General features: G+C 41.6%; 1 protein-coding gene across 1 annotated transcript in view; it reads left to right on the forward strand.

Moving 5' to 3' along the window:
• The first annotated feature begins 1,183 nt into the window (after positions 1-1,183).
• The window catches only part of LOC109934128 (guanine nucleotide exchange factor DBS), a 93,626-nt gene continuing 75,420 nt past the window's right edge, over positions 1,184-19,389 (forward strand). Inside the window, exons 1-5 of the mRNA XM_048602544.1 lie at positions 1,184-1,231; positions 3,665-3,784; positions 7,404-7,595; positions 14,780-14,971; positions 16,996-17,161. Of these exons, the coding sequence (XP_048458501.1) occupies positions 1,184-1,231; positions 3,665-3,784; positions 7,404-7,595; positions 14,780-14,971; positions 16,996-17,161 (718 nt within the window). The remainder of the gene's footprint in view (positions 1,232-3,664; positions 3,785-7,403; positions 7,596-14,779; positions 14,972-16,995; positions 17,162-19,389) is intronic.

Genomic DNA, 19,389 nt, shown 5'->3' on the forward strand with positions numbered 1-19,389 from the left:
GAGGTGGGGAGGCTGCAGAAGGATTTAGACAGGTTAGGAGAGTGGTCAAAGAAATGGCAGATGGAATACAATGTGGGAAAATGTGAGGTCATGCACTTTGGTAGGAAGAATAGAGGCATAGACTATTTTCTAAATGGGGAGAAAATTCAGAAATCTGAACTACAAAGTGACTTGGGAGTCCTAGTCCAGGATTCTCTCAAGGTAAACTTGCAGGTTGAGTTAGGAAGGCACGTACAATGTTGACATTAATTTCGAGAGGACTAGAATGTAAAAGCAGGGATGTACTTCTGAGGCTTTATAAGATTCTGGTCAGACCACATTTAGAATATTGTGAGCAATTTTGGGCCCCATTTCTCAGGAAGGATGTACTGGCCCCGGATCAGGTCCAGAGGAGGTTCACGAGAATGATCCCAGGAATGAAAGGCTTAACATATGAGGAACGTTTGAGGACTCTGGGTCTATACTCGAAGGAGTTTAGAAGGATGAGTGGGGATCTAATTGAAACTTACAGAAGACCAAAAGGCCTGGACAGAGTGGACATTGGTAAGATGTTTCCATTTGTAGGAGAGTCTAGGACCTAAAGACATAGCCTTAGAGTAAAGGGAAGATCTTTTAGAATGGAGCTAGAGAGTGGTGAATCTATGGAATTCATTGCCACAGAAGGCTGTGGAGGCCAGGTCATTGAGTACATCTAAGACTGAGATGGATAGGTTCTTGATTGTCAGGGGGATCAAGGGTTACGGGGAGAAAGCGGGAGAATGGGGTTGAAAAACTTATCAGCCATGATTGAATGGCAGAGCAGACTCAATGGGTCGAATGACCTAATTTCTGCTCCTGTGTCTTATGGTCTTGACAACCAGAGCTTCGTTTACCAACCTTGTTACCAGCAACTTACTGAACAGGAGTAAACAGGTTCTTATTGAGGGTTTCAACTACTATTTGAAGTCATACTTAGCTGTTGCTTTTCATTTACTGTGGTTTTGCAGAAAACCTTTGAGATTTTCTAGGATATCTTGGCAATTTGTCAACATTTTATCAATATTTCTTCTAGAATTGCTCTGAGAACTTCAGTTGAAGAAAGTGAGTGATGTGTTACTTCACTTTATTGGAGACATTAAAGTCTCTGGGAGATCCTTTGACCACTTGACATCTTGCTAGGGACCACCTTTGCCTGGTGGAGAACATGAGATCAAGCATTGCAACTGCTGCTGCAGATGAGAGGAACAAAAGGGTGAGGTGGGATTCCTTCCCAACACCTCATCCCCCACCCTCTCCCCAACCTCCTTCCTTACCCCCAGTGGATACAATACATCCACGTTCCACTGGGACCTGCAGTGTCAAGGCCAATGACCCTTTGTCCTCGGTGCTTGAGCCATCCTAAGATGTATGGCTGTGTGTCAACCAATGCAATCCGCACTTTCAACAGAAGTCATGGCATGGAGTCTACATACACTGCTGTATTTAAAATTAATGCTTGAATGGTAAAATTGCACATTGAGCATTCAAACCTTGTCTTTTTTTTTAGTGTCTCCAGGCAAATTTAAGTCATGACAATCATCATTGACTCCCAAATTACAAACAAAAACCAGAGTTTACAACCAGCCAGTATGATGAATATAGCACCTATTTAGTTCATCCTGTTACCAAAATAATTCTCCAAGTATTATAAATGAACACTCGCTCTGTCGTCTGGCCGCTGCTGAAGGATTAATTTTTCAGGTCTTTGTAATACACATTTTACCAAATCATAATTTTCCTCATTAGATTAACATTGACAGTTGGAATAAAGCAAGCTATGCTGTCAGACTGTTAGCATATTAAGAGCAATGCCCACATGAAGACCTTGCAGCAACAACAGCTATTTATATTTATGAACTGTCTTTCTCTATGTAGTAAAGTATCCCAAGGTAGTTCTCTGGAGCAATATTAAACTGTATTTGAGTTCAAGACGTGCAATGATGTATTGGGACAGATGGCCAAAACGTTGTTCAAGTATGACTTAATGGAGCCTGATAAAGGAGGAAGGAGGTGAAGCTTTGGATAGTAGGGCCTATGCAGCTGAAGATATTGTTGCCAATGGTAGTGAAAAATAGTACTCTTTAAAGCTGAAAGCAGAGGAACACTACTTGTAGAAACTGTACAGTTACAAGAAGTTGCAGAGATGGGGACGAGTGAGACGATAGTGGAGTTTGAAGCCTAGAAGGAAATTTTTAAAATGGAGGTATTGCTAAACTCAGGACTAGTGTATGTCAGGGAGCACAAGATTGATGGATGCATGGGCCATGGTGTGTGCTCTGAATTGGACAGTAGGGTTCTAGATAGTTTCAGGTTTGTGGAAGGTGCAATGTGGGAGGCCTAACTGGAGACCATTTGAAAAGATGAGTTGAGGAGGGGAAAAGTGGGATAGTTGAATATTTCTGCAGCATGTGAGCTGTGATAGGGCAGATTTTACTGCTGATATGGAGTTCTTGCAGGTGTTATGCAGGTGGCTTCAGTTATAGAGAAGATAACTCCGGCCTGAGTGCGCTCATTGTCAAAAAAAGAAATGCAAAGTTCACAAATGAACTTGTATAGCTACAGACAATAGTTAAAGGAAAAAGTGGAGTTGATGACAAGGCAGTGACATTGACCAAAGATAATGGCTTCGGACTTTCCAACATTCAACTGGGGGAAATTTCTGCTTACTTGATGTCAGATGAGCAGCATAACACTTTGGCGATTGAGAGGGGTTAAGGTCATGGTGTGGATGTTATCACTGTACATTTAGAACCAACTGAATGATGTTACTGAGGAATAGCATGTTGATGAGAAATAGGTTGGGACCAACAGTGAATCCTTGGACTCCAGAGGAGCAGTGTGGAGGTGGGCTCTGAATCTATTTTGGGTGATTCTCTGGACTTGATAGATAGATAAGAATGGAAGTAGGCATGAGTAGTCTCACCTGTCTGGATGACTGAGGAGAGACATTGGAAGAAAATCTTTTCAGTTCTACGAAAGGCTGCAGATAGCTTGAAAAGGATGAGGAAGGAATGTTTATCATAGTCACAAATTATATTCTATGTGACTTAGGTGATGGTAAAGACTATTTTAATGCTGTGACGAGGGAAGGATGCATTGGAGTTGCAGGAAAAACTTGTGAAGCAACAGCATACTCAAGAGTACAAGACGAAGTAGATCATTTGTGGTGGGAAGATGATGGCAGATTTCAAAGGGTGGTGGCTTTCATCTTTAAAAATGAATACAAAGTATAGTTGTTGTGTCTTTTAGTCTTGCTATGTGTTCTTGTCTGATGTTTACTGCTCTCGAATGATCCATTTCAACTGGGTATCAACCCAAATTTAAGCCCCCATAGTGTGCAGTGAAGAAAAGAAATCAGGGACTATTTCAAGAGCTGGATAAAAGGAGCTTCCTGGCTAAATTTGATCAATAAGTCATAGTTTGGCACACGCCCCATCTGATGACTGAAAATGCTGTGAGAAAGCTTTCAACCATTATTGATACAATTTCAGAAGTGACTATCAATTTTCAACATAATGAAAAATGGGTTTGAAGTATCTCTAATTGGAGGTATCAAACATTAAACTGCAATTATAATTCAAACCTATGCCAGATTTTGATAACTTGTAGAGTTTAACACATCCCGTTTATTTGCTTTCTTTTTAAGGTCAAGGCAGCTTTGGATATTGTAACTGAACGACACAGCACCTTCACTGATATTGGAAATAGCTCCTCCCACGTAGGCCACATTGTCAAAGACCTGTGTAACTTTGAAGAAAAGTCTCGGGTAATTGCTATATTATTTGAATTCTGTGAAACTATTTAGAAGTTGGTGTGTTTCTGGGCCTTTTAATCAATCTTCCACATGAAAGATTTGAAAATGGGTTACCTCTAAGCCTGTTTAGCCATGTACTGCAATCAGTTCATTGTTTGATAAGGGAATAAAAAAGACACTAAAAGTGCAAATGGAGGGGGCCAGTGCTCGGGAGAAGTCAATATGGTTTCAAAGTCAAGTAACAGGGCAAAGAGTAAAGATGCAGTCACAATCCTACTTCAGGTACAACACATAATGGCAAAATTATAAGCAGTGCACTGATTAAACTAGAAAGAAATAATACAGACGTGAATAGAACACAGCATTTGAGGAACAGTTTAAAGTTGATGGCCTGATTAAGGGTTCTCTGTACAAATGCATTAATGAATAAATTTAAATAAATGAGATGAGCTGCATGTGGGTGGAACTGAGAACAGTAAAGGATCTAAAACTGCAGTCGGTGTGTATAACACTCCCTGGTAAAGAATCTGATCTGCTAGATTGTGCAAGTACAGAAAATAGGCAAAGCTGGAGTAGTATTAATGTGGGATTTTAGCTATAACACAAATTGGCAGAGGTAGACAAGTATCTGTCAGAAAGAGAATTTCTGGAGTGTGCTTGGAATAGTTTCCGACAGCAATATTTCCTGGATGCAATAAGGGGACAGCAATATTGGATTTAGTAATGAGTAATGACCTGGATTTAATTAGTAAGCTAGTTGTGCCTGAGCATTTGTCAAATAGTTATCATAACATGATCACATTCAATGTATCTTTGAATGAATCAGCTGCTAGATTTTAGATTTAGGTAAGGCTGAATTTAATGAGACGAGACAGAGATTATCCACAGTAAACTGGGAAATTTTCCTAATGGGTAAAACAACTGAAGGATGTTTTAAAGAAACATTTAACTCAATACAAAACCAGTTAATAATCCTGAGAAGGAAAAGTTCCACCACACAGGAAAAACAGCCGTGGACAATTGAGGAGTTAAGGGACAGCATAAAACTAAATAAAAAGGCTTACTGAAGATGCAAAAATCAGCACAGATCCTGTTGAATGGAAAAGGCGCAAAGATTAGCGAAGGGTCGCAAAGCAGCTTGTAAGTGCTACTAAAAGAATTATGAAAGGAACCTCAATAGGGGCATCAAAATCAGCAAGAAGAAATTTTAGAGGTACATAAGGGGAAAGCAGTGGTGAGGAGTGATGTTGGCCCACTAAAGACTGAAAATGGGGATACTGCCAATAACTTTTGGGGGGAAAATGGCACAAGTGCTGACTAATTACTTAGCTTCAGTAATTACAGTAGCGAAGGAGGATAGCAGAGGTTTCATGGAAATTAATAGTGGGCTGGGGGCAGGGAATGAATGAATTTAAGATATGTGAAACATTAATAATGAGGAAATTAATGGAATTAAAGAGTGAGAAATTCCTAGGATCTGATGGTTTCCATCCAAAAGCATTAAAGGAAGCCAGGGAGTGGATTGTAGACAGCCTAACTAATCCTTCAGAGTGCCCTAGACACAGGTTTGGAAAATGCCACATGTCACTCCACTTTAAAGAAGAGTGGAAAAAGAAAGCCAGGGAATTACAGACCATTGATCCTAATACCTGTGGTGGGGATATTGTTGGAGTCTACAATCAAGGTTGGGGGTAACTGAACTCCTCCAAATTTTCAGTCAATCAGGGACAATAATATGGATTCATGGCAGGTCGGTTATACCTGACAAAACTCATCGAATTTGTTGAAGAGGTGACTGAGATAGTGGATAGGGAAATGCCCACGGCTGATGTTTATATGGATTTCCAGAACACCTTTTAATAAAGTCCCACAGAAGAGGTTGTTCACTAAAGTAGAACCCCTGGGAATTGAAGGCAAATTACTGACATGGCTGGGAAATTGGTTGAGTGGCAGGTGACAGAAAGTAGGGATAATGTGCAGATTCTTGAACAGGCAGGATGTGACCAGTGGTGTCCCACAAGGATCTGTGTTAGCGCCCCAATTATTCACATTATTTAGTGTGAGGTTATCTATTTTGGACCAAAAAAAAAATCACAGTACTTTCGAGAAGGTATGCAGTTAAATACAATGGATGTTCAAAGAGACATGGGGATTCAGGTGCATGGATCTTTAAAATGCCATGAATAGGTGCAGAAATTAATCAAGCAAATTAATGGAATGCTGGCTTCTATATCTGGAGGACTGGAAAATAAGGATGCAGAAGTTATACTGCAGTTCTGCAAAACTCTGGTTAGGCTCCACTTGAAGTACTGTGAGTAGGTCTGGGCATCACACCTTTTGGAAGGATATTTGGCTTTGGAGGGAACACAGTGTAAGTTTATAAGACTTCAAAGGCTATGTAATGAGGAGAGATTACACAAATTAGGCCAGTTTTCTCTCAAAATTGGAAGGTTAAGGGGTGATCTGATCGAAGTCTTCAAAATATTAACCAGAAAAGACATGGTAGATGAAGATAAACTACTTCCACTGTTTGGGGATTCAAGAGCTAGGGAGGCACAATTTTCATTAGGCAAAGGTATTGATGGAAATGGGCCAGAGGCAGGTATATGGAGTTAAGACACAGATCAGCCATGATCTCATTGAATTACAGAATATGATCGTGGGCTGAATAGTGTCCTCCTGTTCCTAACCAGATACACAATCTCATTCAAGAGCACATCTTGGTCTCCCAACAAGTATTTACATCAAATTTTGGGTGAAGTCGAATGTAACAAGGCCAGGATAGAGTTGTTTGTTGAGATTCTAATCGGGTGCTGGAAGCAGAAGGGATGGGAACCAGGCAGTTAATAGACAAGCTCCAGATGAGGTCACCTTCAACAAGAAAAAAATCTAATTATCTCCTGGTGGTATTCATTAACATTGCCGCTCTCTGTCCTGTCAACATCCTGGATATTTCTATTGAGAAACAGAACTGGACCAACCATATCAATACTGTGGCTACAGGAAGAGGTCAGAGGCTGAAAATTCTATAGTGCATAACTTACCGCCTGGTATGTCACCATTCACAAAGAATTAAAGTATTTGAGGATTACCAAGGAGATAAACACTCCACAGCGCTCAACAATAAGCTGCCTCACAGTACCAGGGACCCTGGTTCGATTCCACCCTCGGGCGATTGTCTGTGTGGAGTTTGCACATTCTCCCCGTGTCTGCGTGGGTTTCCTTTGGGTGCTCCAGTTTCCTCCCACAGTCCAAAGACCAGCAGGCTAGGTGGATTGGCCATGCTAAATTGCCCATAGTGTGCAGGGATGTGTCGATTAGGTGGGTTACAGGAGTAGAGGGATGCGTGTGGGTGGGATGCTCTTCGGAGGGTCAGTGTGGACTTGTTGGGCCGAAGGGCCTGTTGCCACTCTGTAGGGACTGTATGATTCTATGAATATGCATTTTTCTGAAGTATATTATTTTTTTTAAAATATCTCCATGAACATATGCTAATTGTATCATGTTAACTTTTTTTCTGGCTTTCATTAATCAAAGCTCATTTATGTTTTCTGAATTGTAAATGCAGCTAGAAAGGAAAAAACCAATGTTACAGTATTTTGAAAGAAGCCTCATGTTTGTGTTGTAACAGGAAGTATTAGAGAAAGCTGAAGCCTTGGCAGTCCAAGGGGATCACCTCATAGAGGACAATCACTATGCTGTGGATTCAATTCTTCCCAAATGCATCGAGCTGCGAGCTGTCTGTGGCAACCTAGCGAATGGCCTAAAAACCAAAAAGGAACTGCTTAACCAGTCAATGGAGTTGCACAAGAGGCTGGATCAGGTAGAATTAATACTGAACTATACAGAAAGTTAGAAATTGTATAGAATACAAGCATCTGCATTAAATGTACTGTCTACAAGATGCTCGGTTCAGGCATAGAACCTCACCAACTGGGTTTGCTAATGGTAAATATCCTTTCTGAAAAGTTGATGCTTGCCATTCTGTTGAGAAATGAAAGGACCGTAATCAAACCGCACATCTTATGACCGGATGCACACTTTGAAGAGATAATCTGAGCAGAGATGGAGATTTTTTTGTTCTAATCCAAATAGATTTTTGTTTTTCTTACTCTTTCATGGAATGTAATTGTTGCTGGTATAGCAGTATTAATGTCCAATCCTGTACGCACTCAAACTGAGGGGCTTGCTATTTTCCCAGTCCCTGAATGACACGGACAATAGCAAGTAAGTTGGGAAAATATGACCAGATCGGAAAAATGAGATTCTTGATTTCGGACCACGTGTTGGAACAGTGATGTGAGAGTCTCACTAGTAAGTGGTAAGAGGCCTATTTGCATGTATTTAGCAGCTCATTATTACCTTATCTTGTCTCTTTTATAAGCAGTTTGCTGTTCTCCCATGCAGTGGAGAGAAATAAAAGGTGATGGTTTCCAACTTGAAAGTCAGAGTGATTACCTGTTGTCAGCTACAGCTCGCTGCCTGCTCCTGCAGGTCTCCATTGGTCAACAGTCCCCAAAACCTCTCAACATGCTCCTTGGGTAGTCACCATCTGCGTGGCCTGACCGTGGAAGTTGGCATGAGACATGCACCAGCCTCTCCACGTTGTCAAAGCATGTCTCTACCAGGAAGACGTTACAATCACCCATCTTATGGTTTAGAGCAGGATAACACTCAACACTCTTTGCTTGCTCTCCAAGCAATTGCCTGTATTACACCTACTTGGATGCCCCTGACATCTCCACCTCATGTTGGCCTTGCCTTTTTGCACCTTTTTTTTATCATTCAGAACTTTTCAGGTTTCTGTCTACTTTACCTGTTAGTGCAGAGACACAGCAACATTCCCAGCAGTGATCAGTCAATGGGGTGGAGATGAATGTGCTTTAACTAAGTAGCCGTGTCTGAAAGCCTAAGGGAATTAGTCATTAGGGTGTTGGCACAGTAAGTCAAGGGACTCATCTGATAGCCATCCAGGGGTCATTTGGCTGCTTGGAACGGTTAGGGGTTCCATGTCTTTTCAGTGCAACCAGGCTGTTGATTAGTGATAAGTCTGCATAGTTTGATTTCCTGTAGCTGCAGTTCCTCTAACAGTTGATCAGACGAGTGTTGATGTAAAGTGGCAATACATTTACAAATGTGAGCTTCCATTTGCAATGAAGCGTCACCGAAGCCACATTTTTGCCCTCAGAAGTGTTTGCCTCCCACTACGTCTATGCGTGACTGGCAGCGATGGAGCTGGTGCAGGGTCTAGGCCCGAAGTGTCAGCCTTTCTGCTCCTATGATGCTGCTTGGCCTGCTGTGTTCATCCAGCCCTGCACCTTGTTGTCTCTTTAGCTGGTGCATAGCTGGGTTTTCAATATGAAGTCATGAACAGTTCTGTCATTGACCAATGTGAATCAGTGCCACACCCTCGAGGCATGTTGCATATAAAATGGGGTGAACATCGGAGAATTGCCAAAATAACTCTCTAGAACTTAGAGAGAAGCTCTCCCTGAAACTTCCACAAATTGACTCCTTGCTAATTTTTAGTAAGATTTCAGTCCTGTGAGTGTAACAGATTTTATTCAGAGTGCTTTAAAATATCTACTCCATGCTTTAACTCAGACTGCCAGCTCTTTCTGTAACTTTATTCATTTTTTCCTGACTCTACTCCCAGGCAAATTAACTAAACGCAGTGAGCATCAATTGCAAACAGACATACAATTAAACGTAGAGCAGTTAAACCATTAGATAGCACATTCCCTGTTTCAGGTTGTTTTTTAACTTTTTGAAGCCATTGAACTGTTGAATTGTCCATTCTTGATGATGTGCATCACTTTAATGCTTCCTGAACATAGTGTTTGAACTTCTGCTAGAAGCTGACAATGGCCCTCTAGTCTGTTTGCAAAATGTAGAAAACTTTTGAATTCACAAGAACAGTTTAAGAGGGCATGATGGAGTAGATGCTGGGAGTGTGATTTTTCCTGGCCAGGAAATCTAGAACTAGGGGCCATAATTTCTCAATATGGGTTGGTCAGTTAGGACTGAGAGGAGGAGAAATTTCCTTACTCAAAGGGTTGAGCCTTCTGACAGGCCTTTGAGCCTAGAGTTGTTTGGAAAGCAAAAGAGTAAGTTGGGTTGGGCATTGAGCTTCTATACAGTACAGGCTGACGAGCTGGAAGACACAAAGCAATGTTGTTCATAACATTTAGTATACATATAACTCGAGCATAATAAATGACATGCGTGTAAACATGTTAGCTTTGTAATCATATTATAATGAAGGAAAAGTCGCCATACTGTTAACAGACCATGGGGCTAGTCCCCCATTAGAGAGAGGGGACTGGTGCTGGTTTAACCTAAGGGTCATCATGCCTCACCGTGAGGGGACAGGTTGAGAAGGAAAATCTTTAATGGTAACTTCAGTCAGTGCGGTTTAATTTTTAATGTGCTTTATTTTCAAAATGCAATTCTGATGATGCCACAACTCATAGCATTGGCATCATTATCATCATACAAGCTGCTACAGAAACAACCTGTCTGTTGGAGGCATGTCTGTATTATGGGATGTGCTGCTTTTCTCCACATCAGCCATTTGTCATGAAAGACTGCAAATCTCTGATCGGCTGATTAAAACAATTAGCTCAGACTTTTCTGTCAAAATAATTATGAGACTACTGACTTACTTTAATACTGCAATTTGTGGAGAGGAACGGCTGTGTGATTGAACTCCAGTATCTAAGAGTTACTGTTTAAGTTGTGCCTCTCCTCCATATCTTTATGTTAACTTTATCTTTCTCTGTCTGCCCCATCATTGAAATGCATTAAATGGCAATGGCCAGGCTGTATGATCACTAGACTATTAGTCCAGCAACTCACCTAATGTTCTGGGGACCCAAGTTTGAATGCCACCAAAACAGATGATGAATTCAGTAAATACCTGGAATTAAGAAACTAATGATGACCATGAAAGCACTGCCGATTGTTGGAGAAATCCATCTAGTTCATCAGTGTCCTTCAGGGAAGGAGATCTGCCATTCTCACTTGGTCTGTCCTGTGCGTGACTCCAGACCCACAGCATTGTGGTTGACTCTCTACTGCCCTCTGAAATGGCTGAGCAAGCCACGCCATTATATCGAATGCCATGATGTCTAAACAGGAATGAAACCAGGTGGACCATTTGGCATTGTCACTGTTGTTTCCAATGCCGAGGTCAGAAACAGCCCTGTTGCTCCTGCAGTGTCCTCCTGACTAACATTTGGGGGCTAGTGCCAAAACTAGGAGAGTTGTCTCAGACTGGTCAAGCAATGGCCTGACACAGAATCATACCTTACAATGTGCCATACACTACCATCACCATCCCTGGGTAGGTCCTGTCCAACCAACAGGACAGACCTGTCAGAGGTGTTGGAATGGTGGATTACAGCCTGGAAAGAGTTGCTCTATGAGTCCTCAACATTTATTCTGGACCCCATTAAAGTCTCATCAGGTCAAACAGAGACAAGGAAACCTCCTGCTGGTTACCACATACCATCCTCCCTCAGCTGCTGAATGAGCCCTCCTCCGTGTTGAGCAACACTTGGGGGAATCATTGAGGGTGGCAAGCGCACAGAATGTATTCCAGGTGGGGTCCTTCAATATCCACCACCACAAGTGGTTCGGCAGCAACACTATGGTGTGAGCTGGTTGGGTCCTAAAGGACGTTGCTGTTAGACTGGATCTAACAGCAGGTAGTAGATGACTTGACTTAGACTCCACACTGTTAGGGAAACAGGCTCTTTGGCCCAACAAATCCACACTGTGACTCTCAGGTAATGTGAGAGAAAAAATATTTGACCTCATCCTCACTAATCTGCCTTTTGCAGATGTATCTGACCTTGACAATCTTGATAAGAGTGACCACTGTACAGTCCTCATGGAGGTCAAGTCCCACCTTCACATTGAGAATACTCTCCATTGAATGAGTTGTGTGGCACTAGCACTGTGCTAAATGGGACAGATTTTGAGTAGATTGAGCCATTAACAGCAGCAGAATTATAACACTTATACAATCTACAACCTCCTGACCATTACCATGAAGTATGGGATAAGCACTGGCTCAATCGAGAGTGCAGGAGGGCATGCCAGGAGCATCACCAGGCCTACCTAAACATGCATTGTCTACCTGGTGAAGCTATCATACTTGTTTTAGCTATCATATTGTTTGCCAAACAGCTAAATGATCCGACAAGCAACGGATCAGATCTAAGCTCTTCAGTCCTGCCATATCCAGTCGTAACTGGTGGTAGAAAATTAAACAATTCAGTGGAGGAGGAGGCTTCACAAGTATCCCCATCCTTAATGATGGAAGAGCCCAGCACATCAGTGCAAAAGAGAAGGCTGAAGCATTCGCAAAAATCTTCAGCTGGAAGTGCTGAGTGGATGATCTGTCTCTGCCTCCTCCAGTGATTCTGAGAATGACAGATTCCAGTCTTCAGGCTATTCAGTCACATGGAGTGCATATCAAGAAACAGGTCAGAGGCTACTGGATACTGCAAAGGCTTATGGGTCCTGTCAACAATTTGGCAATAATATTGAAGACTAGTGCTCCCAAACATGCCGCACCCCCAGCCAAGCTGTTCCAATGTGGAAAATTGCCAGGTACATCCTGTACTCCAAAAGCAGGACAAATCCAACCCAGCCAATTACTGTTTCATCAGTCGACCATTGATCATCTGTAAAGTAATGAAAATTGTTTTCAACAGTGCTATCAAGCAGCTCCTGCTCAGCAACAACCTGTTGCTGTTTGCGTTCTATTAGAGCAGTCTGCTCCTGAGCTCATTACCGCCTTGATTAAAATATGGACAACAGAGCTGAATTCCAGAGGTGAGGGGAGAGTAATTGTCCTTGACATCAATGCACTAAGTGTGGCATCAAAGAGCCCTAGCAAAACTGGAATCAATGGAAATCAGAAGGTGATATTTGGCACATAGTAAGGTCAGTGATCTTGCTGGAGGTCAATCATCTCAGCTCCAGGACACCTGCACAGGAGTTCCTCAAGGCAATGCCCTCATTTGAACCATCTTCAGCTGCTTCATCAATAACCTTCCCTGCATCATAAGGCCAAAAGTGGGGATGTTTTCCTATGCTAGTGTAATGTTCAGCACCATTCTTAATCTCAGATGTTGAAGCAATCAGTGTTCAGATGCAACATGCCCTGGACAAGGCTTTGGCTGCATAGTGGCAAATAACATTCATGCCACACAAATGCCAGGCAATGATTTATCTTCAATCGGAGGCAATCTAAACACTGCCCTTCCACTCAATGAATTTACCATCACTGAATCCCCGATTATCAGCAACCTGGGGGTTACCATTGGCTAGAAGCTCAATGGGACTCTCTTTAAACACAATGGCTACAACAGCAGGTCAGAGGCTATGAAAACTACAGCAAGTAACTCCCCTCCTGATTCCCTGAAGCCTGTCCACCATCTACAAGGCACAAGTCAGGAGTGTGATGGAATACTCCCCACTTGCCTGGATGGGTGCAGCCCCAACAACACTTATGAAGCTCAACATCATCCAGGACAAAGCAGCCGCTTGATTGGCACCACATCCTCAAATGTTCATTCTCCCCTCCACCGATGCTCAGTAGCAGCAGAGTGTACTATTTACAAGATGTACTGCAAGCCCTACACCAACCTGACTTGGAGTTATATCACCGTTCCTTCACTGTTGCCTAGTCAGAATCTTGGAAACTCCTCCCTAACAGCATTGTGGGTCTACCTAGAGTATATGGACTACAGTGGTTCAAGAAGGCAGCTCACCACCACCTTCTCAGCAACTAGTGTCAGGCAATAAATGCTGGTGAGCCAGTGACATCCACATTCCATGAGTGAACTTTAAAAATGAAGGACATTGTTGTATTTGCATGATAAGTGTCAACTAAAACTGACACGGGAAGTTAAACGTTGCCCATTCCAGTTTAAATACCCCATTAACAATGTGATACAATATTTAATTACTGCAAATAAACCTTCCTGACCCTGAAAATTGGTTTTAAAATATAATTTTGAATGAACATTTTCCTTTTTAATTCTGTAATTTTATCTCTCTTAATCCAGTCTTTCCTTGCTCTTTATTTCTCCTCTGTAGCCAATTCAAAATTTGAATTTTGATTTATACTTCCTCTTAAGTCCTTCAATCTTTTCATGTGCTTGGTTAAGATACGCAGGTGATTGCCTTGTTTGCTCAGGTCCCAGATGTGTTTGATAACCTACGGCAATGTTATCAGTTTACACTTCCAGTAACTTGCCAAGAAAAATTTCAAAAGTCAACACATGCAAGGACGTACCTGGTTAATGACAGTTGTGTTTAGATGTACTAGTGCAGAAAAATCTGTTCCAGTAATCATTTCACTGTTATTTTTACAGGGATTGAGCTTGTTCGAAGAGAACACCCATATTGAATATAGGCAGATCTGGAGATTATTTCTAATTGTGATTACTAAAGTTAAAAAAAAAAATCAGTTGCATGTACTTGTGAGTAACATGCTCTTTACAACAATTTGAAGCCCTGGTTTTTATCAGCAAGGAGTTTCAAATTGTTTCAGCATTTGCTTAACTAAAATTATTGGAAGCGTTCCCTGAGGCAGCAAAGCTTTTATGATGTTGGGTTTCCCATGTGCCTTTTTGGTTAAATACATACCATGGTCTTGTAAAATCTATTGTGTATGGCCTTTGTTTAAAATGTTTCCTATGATGTATGTGTTCCTGAGTACATGAATGAAAGAAACCCCTCTACCTGCTTTCTCTTGGCCTTCCCCAGATTACTTGGGCTCACCAAAATGCTGCTTGATCACTCCTTCATGTCAACCATATTTTTGGCAGGGATTGGCATATGGTTTACAGCCAGTTGCTAACCCTCCTCATTAATCTGGGTTATGGACAGGGTTGTGGTGCCAGTGACTGAGATATATCGCTGCCAAGCCAATTAATTTTGATGTCTTATTGTGCCTGTACTGATTACACTCTCTCCTCTTTCCCGTAGGCTATGCAGTGGTGTGATTCTGGGATTTATTTGCTAGCCTCTCAATCTGTTGACAAATGTCAGTCTCAGGATGGGGCAGAGGCAGCCCTGCGGGAAATTGAGAAATATCTGGACACCGCATCAGGCCAGAAACTGGACGATCTTAGTAACATCACTAACGAATATAAAACTATAGTCGGAGGTGAACTCATGGTAATTATTTGAAAATAATGGAGGATAAATATTGGTATTAATGATCCTGTGACTCGGATTCCTCGGGATGAACTTGCTTGCATTTAGACTGAGCTTACCTGCATCAAAACTTTTCAGTACTGACCTCCCAATAAAGTTTGTAAAGTGAAATAAATCAATGACCACAAGCTGTGCACAAAGCTGCTTATGCTTTTCAGAAGGGCATTAGTGAGATTGTGCACTACTCTGGGGACGTAGTCTGTCCTCTTCACTTTGGAGAGTTATACCTCATTAGAATCAGTTTGCAGTATGTTTACCATGCTGATTTCTGGGATGAAAGACCTATCTTGTAAGGCAAGGTTGGGCAGTGTGGAGCTGTGCTCATTGGAGTTTATTGGAATGAGAGGTGATCTTATTGAAACATTTTTAAGATTCACAGAAGTCTTGATAGAATAAACGATGAGGGGATGATTCTCCATGTGGATGATGTCCTGGCTCAATCCACATAATAAAAGTAGAATTCTTCCATTTAAAGTGGGGATGAAGAGGAATTTATTCCCTCAGGATCGTTAGCCCTTGAAATTCTGTTCTACAGAGAGCAGTGAAGTTGAGTTATTCACATATTCAAACAGTCCTTTGATCTAAAAGGGAGCTGATGTTTATTGGATGCAAGTAGGAAGGTAGACCAAAGTCATATCAATCATGGTTTTGATGAATGTTACAGCAGGTTTAAGTCACATATTTCTGCTCCAATTTCTTGTGTTTATGTTTTAAACTTTGGTAGCTGCCCTGGTATCTTGAAACGGGTTGAAGTGGTGGAGAATGTCCAGGCTCCCTTTTTTGCATTTAACTCAGTTTCATTCCCTTTGACCACCTGAGTAAGGGCCAGTCTTAAAAACATAAAATCTCTTGCATTTCTTTATGTAACATTTTGTTTCGTTGAAGTAGAGCCAACTGGTGTTCCCCTTATGAATATATATTTCCTTTCTCTGGTATAGCAGCTCACTGTAGACCACAGGAGTGGGAACTCGCTGTACAAGTAGTCCCTACTCACTGTTACATTGCCCAATAGCCCCATCATTTGTGTTTGTTGAGTGGTTAAAAGCTCCACTTGGTACGAAGCATTTTAACAAACAAAAGGGGCCCTGATGCATTTGGATCTCTGCTGAGTTCCAAGCGACTTCACTAGAATCCTTTTGAAAACCATCTGAAAACAGTCAGTAAATCCCTCTACTCAACCACTGCCTGCTTGCACCTACCATTGTCTACACCCGCCCCACTCCCCCATCTCGAGGATTCCTGCTCTTAGATTAATCCAAATAGTAGCTGAAGGAGTTGAGATTGCCTGAAACAGTGGTAGCATTTAAGCAAAGACCGGGGTGCACTGGCCTCCCTACTTTCACCTACCCACTCGGTTGGTTGCAACAAGGTTAACTTAAACAGTATCCCTACCTTTTGTGAACAACACTTAACGAAAGAGTGAGATTGTTAGTTGGTAAATGCGAGAAGAATATATGTACAATAAGAACTTAATCCAAGAAAAGAAGGAAATTTCCAAAAAAAAAATCTGAGATGTTTGTAACTGGCAGGATTCAGAGTGAGAATTTTTTTCTTTCCCCTTTCTTTACCCTCATTGTAATGGTGTTTTAACTTTTCTTTTATTCGTTCAGCGGATGTGGACTTCACTGGCAATGCCAGCCTTTGTTGCCCATCCATAATTACCCTAGAGAAGGGTTTGTGAACTGCCTTGTTGAACTGCTATAGTCTGTTTTGGGTAGGTACACCCACAGTGCTGTTGGAGAGGGGCTTCCACGATTTTGACCTAACAACAGTGAAGGAACAGCTTTTCTGAAGAAGGGTCTAGACCCGAAACGTCAGCTTTCCTGCTCCTCTGATGCTGCTTGGCCTGCTGTGTTCATTCAGCTCTACACCTTGTTATCTCAGTGAAGGAACAGCGATGTGTTTCCAAGTCAGGAGTGAGTGACTTGGAGGGGACTTGGTGGTGTCCTTTTATGAGTGTCATGTTGTTTCACTTCATTTTGCAGGATCGTGTTCTAAAAACCTTTCAGAAGCAAGAGGAGATGGAGGAGATGTTTGAAAAGCGAAGCATAAGTCTTAAGAAGCTGGCTGCAAAACAAACCCGTCCAGTGCAACCAGTTGCTCCTCGACCTGAAGGAGTTCCAAGATCACCTATCCCCTTCCCCAGCAAAGGTATTGGTCAACTTTTTCAAAAGTGAGAATCATACAGTCATACAACACAGAAACAGACCCTTCGTCCCAACTCGTCCATGCTGACCAGGTTTCCTAAACTGAACTAGTGCCATTTGCCTGAGTTTGACCCATATCTCTCTAAACCATTCCTATCTATGTACCTGTCCAAAAGTCACCTCTACCACTTCCTCTGGCAACTTGTTCCATATATGCACCCACCTGTGTATGAAAAAGTTGCCCCTCAGGTCCCTTTTAAATCTTTCACCTTAAACCTATGCCCTCCGGTTTTGCACTCCCCTATCCTGGGGAAAACACCTTGGCAATTCACCTTATCAATGCCCTTCATGATTTTATAAACCTCTATAAGGTCACCCCTCAACCTCCTACCCTCCAGGGATAAAAGTTCCAGCCTATCCGGCCTCTCCTTATAACTCAAATCCTCCAGTCTTGGTAACATCCTTGTAAATCTTTTCTGCACCTTTTTCCAGTTTAATAACGTCTTTTTCTAAAGCAGGGCAGCCAGAATTGTAAGCTGTACTCCAAATGTGGCCTTACCAATGTCTTATACAGATGCACTCGGTACTCTGACTGATGAAGACAAGCATGCCAAATGCCTTCTTTACCACCTTTACTATCATTTTGTATAAGATTTCAAGCCTTTTTATCATTTGTTGGAATTTTGTAGATACTATAGCTTAACTTGACCTTACCTCTGGTAATCACACATTCACAATGTTACTTTGTTGATTACATTTGCAGTTCAGGGAGTGCAGAACAACCTTACATTTGGTTAGAGCTAGGTTAATAAATTGCACTTGAGTTTTGTTTAATCTTTCAGATTTATTGATACTTTCAATTTTATATATCCTGTCTAAAGTTTCTAAGACATTTTATTAGTAGGGTTTCTGTCACAGAATTGCTGCTAATAGAAGCTGTGAGAATAAAAATGATACACAAGTTTTTCAAGCGTTCAATCCCTTTAGTGGCAAGATGCAGGAGTTGTAGTGGAAATGACCTGTATCAGGAACACACAGAGTGAAAAAGGCCCTTAGATAACAGAAGATTTATTAGTGGCTTAGCATGTAGATGAGAACTGACCACACTTCCTCATACAGTGAGATGTGCTGGATAGGATAACAAGGAGTATGTCTCAATTGTTCAGTAAGTATCAGTCTCAGCATTTGCAGCAACTTGATGAAGATACTGCACCAGTTGAGTAGCAAGCACATGACAACAAAAAGGAGTACTTGCTGTACTCCGAAATCCTGCATCCTCCAGACCCCCACCAATCTTTTCACCCTCACTGCATTCGTGATCGATGATGAAGCGATCATGTGTGTCTCTCACAGCAACCTTGGAATTTGCACAAAAATGAATTGCCTTTGGTCAACATTTGCCTTTTTTTTTGTTACACGATTGCTGGTTAACCTCAATAACATTAAGATGTCACTGTTCAATTTGCAAGTGTCAGTGGCATGGTGCAAATTTCCTTTGACCACATCTGACCTCCAAACACCTATACTGTGCAAACATAGTAAATAAAATGCAATTATTGCAAATTAAATGTAGTTGGCATTTGCAAATGGCTCATTTGTTTATGTGTTCCTTCAGTGCCCTATCTGTCAAGTGTGGATAGTGCCCTTTCACACATCAGATGGACTCTGCCCATCCTGGACATTGTGCCAGCCATTTTCTAGTAGCACTTTGCACCTACAGAATGACAAGTGGTGGCAGGGAACCAGCTTGTGGTAGATACTGTTTTCACTAAGCTCTGCCTGGTTACCAGGTACCCCTGGACCCTCCATACCTTCTCAATCTTCACACTCCCCAGTAGCCTATTTCCTCCAATGCCACTCTTCTACTCACATGTGGAGACTCACCACATTGACCTGGCAAAAATTGGAAGTTATCACTTTCAGGAACTTGAGTTCTCATTTCATGCACTTCTGCCGTGAAAATCTTTAGTCTTTCATGGTGAAAGTCAAAATGAACATGTCAGATGCAAGTGTAACTCAAAAAAAATGAAATGAACTTAAATCAATTACAATTACCAGGAAAACAGTACTAAGAAAATTATTTGAAATAAAGGTTAACAAATCGTCCTTTCCTGATGAACATGATCCTTGGGTCTTCAAAGAACCGGCTACTCAGATACTGAATGCATTGCTTTGCATTTTCCAAAATTTCCTTTCCGGAAAAGTCTTGTTAGATTGGAAAATAATGAATGT

This window comes from Rhincodon typus, chromosome 11 (genome assembly GCF_021869965.1).
Source record: "Rhincodon typus isolate 14 chromosome 11, sRhiTyp1.1, whole genome shotgun sequence".
NCBI classification, from domain to species: domain Eukaryota; kingdom Metazoa; phylum Chordata; class Chondrichthyes; order Orectolobiformes; family Rhincodontidae; genus Rhincodon; species Rhincodon typus.